Genomic DNA, 5841 nt, shown 5'->3' on the forward strand with positions numbered 1-5841 from the left:
CTTCATAGATCTGCCCAATCTTGGCATCCTGTACAACTTCTCCAAGGGATAGTCTTGAGTAAAACCAACACCTCCCAGCCATCTATGCCTTTACTAGCGGCCTCTTCCGCCACCCTCGATGCGTCAGCTTGGCAGCACTACACTCCAGTATGATATCCTTACTAGACAGCTCACCCTGGTCCACCATTATCTTCAATGCAGCGGCATTGTAACTATACAAGACCGGTGGTGACACGATGGTGGTGTCACCATGATACTATCACGATAACCCATATAAAGCGACGGTTCTAGACACCCCAGAGAGAACCTCTTCTCACTCGGTCGGGCACTTCTCTATGATGAAGAAATGTGCTACCATCGCGTGCGGTTACGAAAATTCTTGAAAATTTTCCCGAAAATTACTTATCCAATTTTACGCATATAACACCCCACTAAGAAACAGCCGCTATCCAGACCACCCCTTGAGGCGAACGGAATTTTTCACCCATCCGTAACCGCTCGAGCGAAACTACCAACCTTACGCTGATATTACACCAACAACTGTGCTGCATACACCTCCGCCTGTAACTCTGCCAACTGAAATCGCATTCCCTGGAAGTCCAAAAGTGTTTTCCCAAACTGTTTTCTCTCACTCATATACCTACCACGCACGGCTCTTTCTTCCCACAAGAGACTACCCTCACCTCATCGAATGCTTTATAGCGGCTTTTGCTATACCCAGCATCTGCGCGGCAATTCCGATCCTGCCCTCGTTAAGGAGAGACATCGCAACTTTATACCCCTCACCTACCCTCCCCAGCAGAGCACTATCAGGGAGGAACACATTGTCGAAGTTTAAAGGACACGTACCTACCGTAATTTCACCAAATCACAACAATCTCCCACACCTACTAGAAGCCTTTATTCCCAATTTCTTCTCTGGCTTTCCAATGGTGAAGCCTTCCCGTACTAAATCTCCCTCATATTTCGGCATCAGAAACGCCGTGATTCCCTTGTGGCCCAGGGAGCGATCAACAGTAGCAAACAGCAAAAACAAGCCCGCCTCTTTAGAGTTGCTAATCCACATCTTATCGCCGTTAATCGCCCAACCCCCGGGCACCTTCGTCGCCGTCGTACTCAACGCGAATGCATCCGAGCCCGCGCCGGCCTCCGAAAGAGCAAAAGCCCCAACAGTATCCTGCGCCAACCGTGGCAACCACATATCCTTCTGATCGTCATTGCCATACAAATGTATTGACCTCGGTATAAGAGTATTATGAATATCCACCAGAGCACCAACGGCCGGGTCCACAGCAGAGATCTCCTCAATCGTAATGAGAGCTTCTACGAAACCCAATTCGCTGCCACCTTTGTCAGCTTCTATTTCCATTCCCATAAACCCGTTCTCAAAAAGAGCCTTTATGACGCTGCTATCCATGCACGAGTTCTCGTCCATTTTCATCACCAACGGAGCGATAACCTCATTAGCAAACGTTTTAACAGTAGCGCGCAACAGCTCCTGGTCTTCCGTAAACCTAACAGAGGCTTCCACAAAAACAGAAATCTCTTTCTTACATTGACAAGGGCTTCCTAGACTCAACGCAAAAGGACCGGTCCCTTCCTAAACTGCATGGGCGTACTAACTTAGGCAAACAGGAGGAGACTGCCACTCCTCTGGAAAGACTACAGTAGGCTGATAACATCACTAATGAGAAACACACAATAAAGACAATGAGGAAGACGCAACACTATAGACCAACAGAAACTACAACGTATCTTCTCCTTGCGTTTTGTCAACATTAGGAATAACTTTGTACATTTTAACTCCATCGCACTCTCCAATGAGGCGTTGACCCCAACCACATATACCAAACTTATTAGAGATAACTATCCCGCCTTTTCCCGACAGGGCTTCCTCAAGCACATCACCATACCGCTCCATAACACCATCACCTGCGAGCATGCGTTCATAAAGCTCAACCCACTTCGCTTACCTGGCCGACCGTACAAGGTCACTACTTGGGGATCTATCTTCCGTATTAGACTCACATCGAATGCGTTGCCCCAGTAGAATCGCGGGGCAGGCCCCAGGCCCCATAGGGCCCTCCTCGCCTTCATTCTCGATAGCATCACCAACCATGGATTTACTTCAATTCCCACAGCTTTCTTAAACCCCCCAGTAGTAGCAGCCGCAAGGACGACCCTGCCATCACCACTACCCAAATCCAACAGCGTCGACTGAGCTGGTACTATGCCCGATCGAGGTAAAAGGTGTTTGAACACAGCATCAATGGTCTTGTCGGTAGAAGGCAGATAAGGCGGCCCCCGATATCGTCGAGAAAGTTTTGGTACAACCAAGGGTATCTAAAAACGGCTCCCTAGACATGCAACTGGGTATAGTGCATGGGCGACCACGAACACGAGAGCTCGTCAGAAGGAGTGCCACGAGCCGTTGAACAGATGGGAATACGATACGATGCTAAAAGACTCATCTCAAACACCACGAGTGTCTGAGAGCCCACCATTCAGGGCAGCGTTGGAAAATATGTTCGCTTTCCTCAGCCGAGCTCAGGAGAAGTTTACAAACGAATTCGGGTAGAAGTGTACAGAAACGGAAACTGAAAAACGAGAATTTCCCAAAATTTCCCGCCAAATTTTCATATTGTCACCAACACATGTAGTTGACCATGTGCAACACTTCAGAGTGTTCCCTCCCGGACATTTGCGATGAAGGCCAGGTTGAACTCTGTCAAACTTACCATAACAGCATTGAGGAGTACAAAGCCTCCCAACGCTCCCTTGAAGACCTTCTCCACTCTACTACGGGGCAAGTCTCGACCCAAGAACGATATAGTGCTGGATGGTGACTCCGATGTTGACATGCTCGCTGATGATGGTGACACGGGTCAACTACATATCGTAGGACTACACAATACAGTGAATGAAATTCATCTCAGTGAAAAGCATCACTACTCCCATACTCCCGCTCTCCTCATTTCCCTCAGCTAAGCACCACTATTGCTACCATCATCAGCTGAAATGACTTCATCTAGAGTACTTCCTCTACAGCCACTCGTAGTAGTAATGGGAATTTTGTGGCGCAGTGGAGTTGCTAAGTTGGTCTTCAGGGAGAGTCTATATATCCTTTAACACTGATTCGGTAATAGCCAAGTTCAGCAGCTCCACCGCGATTTCATTTTGCTACTACTTGTGTAACTCTGTGGCGAGCCTAGTGGGCCTCGGGAATTCATCTACAGTACCCCCTACCAATGCCACTTATTAGCACACATAATACTGCTCATTGTCACCATGCAATTGATGACAACATAATACCACTCCAACTGCTATTACTTCAACACAACACACGTGTCACCATCCTTCGAGAACCAGCGACAGTACCACACCAACCTCAACCTGTTGCTATCACCACCATCACTACACTTAGAAGCGGAGCTTTCTTCTGAGGAAGACCAAGTCCTTGGAAGGCTTGTTGCCGCTCTTCTCGAGAGAAGGCTTTTGGAACTTCTCCTTCATCAATTTAGAGAAACTCAACTTAGCCTGCTTTCTGCCATCAACAGTTTGCATCTGTTCATCAGACACCAAAGTTTTACCATCGATATCATGAGGGAGAGTATACCTATAATAACAACGATTTCCATCACAACTACTTCAACTCTATATGCACTACCTGGTGGCAATCAGATGGTTGAAGTTGACATACTTCACGAAGGTCTTCACCCTAGAGCGCTTATCCTGCTTTTTCATGCTCATCTTCTTAGTGACAGATTGGGGATGTTTCTCGATACCAACGACGAGGCAGTGCCCATAGGGATGGCTCTTGGTGCCGTTCTCGTTGACTTTGGCAATCACAGCCTTGTGACCGGCTTGGCGACCGTTAAGGAGGATGACAACACGTCCGGCACGAAGGCTGAGGAAAAGGAGAAGAAGTTACTATGCATGACAGCGACGAATCGACAGAAACGGCACCCCCTCGGTGACTTACAATTTTCCCATAGTAGATAGTCAACAGTGACTTGATGCTGGACTCGGTAGGCCGGGGGTCCACCGACACCCATTTCGGCCGAAATCGATCACGTGATCGATTTTACTACCGCGCGCTACTCTACCCGAAAAGTTGTAGGAAAAAGCGCCTTCTGTAATTAACACCATACCATTAACCTGGCTTCATCATTCACTCATTGCTTTCCTTACGCACTCATTGTTTTCTGGGGGACCTGTCGTTGAGCCTCTCGCGGTCACTGGAGTCGGCGATTGTATGTTTAAGGGCGATAGGCCACTAGGCCCGTATATACACACGCCTTAACTAACGGTATTGATATATTCGAGTGTCTTAATAACAAGTTTTACTATACCTTGTTGACGGTATTGATATATTCGAGTGTCTTAATAACAAGTTTCACTATACCTTGTTGACGGTATTGATATATTCGAGTGTCTTAATAACAAGTTTTACTATACCTTGTTGACGGTATTGATATATTCGAGTGTCTTAATAACAAGTTTTACTATACCTTGTTGACGGTATTGATATATTCGAGTGTCTTAATAACAAGTTTTACTATACCTTGTTGACGGTATTGATATATTCGAGTGTCTTAATAACAAGTTTTACTATACCTTGTTGACGGTATTGATATATTCGAGTGTCTTAATAACAAGTTTTACTATACCTTGTTGACGGTATTGATATATTCGAGTGTCTTAATAACAAGTTTTACTATACCTCATTGACGGTATTGATATATTCGAGTGTCTTAATAACAAGTTTCACTATACCTTGTTGACGGTATTGATATATTCGAGTGTCTTAATAACAAGTTTTACTATACCTTGTTGACGGTATGGATATATTCGAGTGTCTTAATAACAAGTTTTACTATACCTTGTTGACGGTATTGATATATTCGAGTGTCTTAACAACAAGTTTTACTATACCTTGTTGACGGTATGTGAGAACCCTACACGCTGTACAGAAACTTCCCTGTTGGAACACTCCGACACGTTGTTGCCACGCACCGAACTTTATAAGACTTCCGAGAAGCAACCTCATATCCTTGTACAAATTCTCATGCAGTACACATGAGATTTCCTCGTCAATATACATCTCACAGAAGCAAAGCATCGTATTGGTTAGCCAAATAGAATGTTTCACAACAACAGTTGTCATCGTACAGGTTGGATATGCGATTACTTTCGAGATCCGTACTAGTCTCATAACATCTATTGCAATGATGGTGATCATAATAGCCAAATTAATATCACCTCCGTGGGCAACTTCATCATCTGACTTGACCGTAAAACTAAGCAGTGATGTGTCGTCTCAATTTCATGTTTATCACTTTTCTCCGTACCAACAACCACAAGATTTCGACATTCAACTGCAGCCTCATACGCGACAGACTCGCCCGCTCTATAGTACTCACAACAATGGAAATAATACTCATCAAGTACTTTTCTCTACGATCAACCACATTATGACTTCACATAATGTCGTTCCCTACAAGCCTGTCCATGCCAGACTCTGTTGACTTTTACAACGCAACAACCTACTCACTACCAGAGTGTTTCAGTTCTTCGTATATCAAAATAATGATGACGATGATAATAGTCTCTTCTACTCCATCTTATCATCGCTGCTCTCTACTGCATGATGCATCAGCTCACTCTGATGCTCATGCATTTTTTCAATCTCCTTATCAACCACAATTCTCCCAAAAGTCTTCATAACCTCGTCAATGAGAATAACCGGGAAAGAGAAATACAACACCAAAGCCCAATCGTGCAAATCCAGTGGAACTACACCAAAAATGCTGGCTAAAAACGGTTGATACAATATCACCA

General features: G+C 45.1%; 3 protein-coding genes across 3 annotated transcripts in view; all 3 read right to left on the minus strand.

The window, feature by feature from the left end:
- Pmar_PMAR012345 (Short/branched chain specific acyl-CoA dehydrogenase, putative) overlaps positions 1-2861 on the minus strand; it is a gene marked incomplete at both ends in the record, with an annotated part of 3197 nt that extends 336 nt beyond the window's left edge. Inside the window, 7 exons of the mRNA XM_002787527.1 lie at positions 114-212; positions 533-640; positions 684-849; positions 892-1514; positions 1749-1932; positions 1974-2343; positions 2739-2861. Of these exons, the coding sequence (XP_002787573.1) occupies positions 114-212; positions 533-640; positions 684-849; positions 892-1514; positions 1749-1932; positions 1974-2343; positions 2739-2861 (1673 nt within the window). The remainder of the gene's footprint in view (positions 1-113; positions 213-532; positions 641-683; positions 850-891; positions 1515-1748; positions 1933-1973; positions 2344-2738) is intronic.
- A 491-nt stretch (positions 2862-3352) lies between these two features.
- On the minus strand, positions 3353-4009 carry Pmar_PMAR012346 (60S ribosomal protein L27, putative). The gene is made up of 3 exons (XM_002787528.1): positions 3983-4009; positions 3668-3907; positions 3353-3616 (listed from the first exon to the last, which is right to left on the minus strand). The coding sequence occupies exons 1-3, from the start codon at positions 3991-3993 to the stop codon at positions 3421-3423; spliced, it is 447 nt and encodes a 148-aa protein (XP_002787574.1). The 5' UTR covers positions 3994-4009; the 3' UTR covers positions 3353-3420.
- Positions 4010-5614: 1605 nt separating this feature from the next.
- Positions 5615-5841, minus strand: part of Pmar_PMAR012347 (calcium-transporting ATPase 1, endoplasmic reticulum-type, putative) — a gene marked incomplete at both ends in the record, with an annotated part of 3652 nt that continues 3425 nt past the window's right edge. The window contains one exon of the mRNA XM_002787529.1: positions 5615-5796. Within this exon, the coding sequence (XP_002787575.1) occupies positions 5615-5796 (182 nt within the window). The remainder of the gene's footprint in view (positions 5797-5841) is intronic.

This window comes from Perkinsus marinus (assembly GCF_000006405.1).
Source record: "Perkinsus marinus ATCC 50983 genomic scaffold scf_1104296929318, whole genome shotgun sequence".
In the NCBI taxonomy this organism is placed as follows: domain Eukaryota; phylum Perkinsozoa; order Perkinsida; family Perkinsidae; genus Perkinsus; species Perkinsus marinus.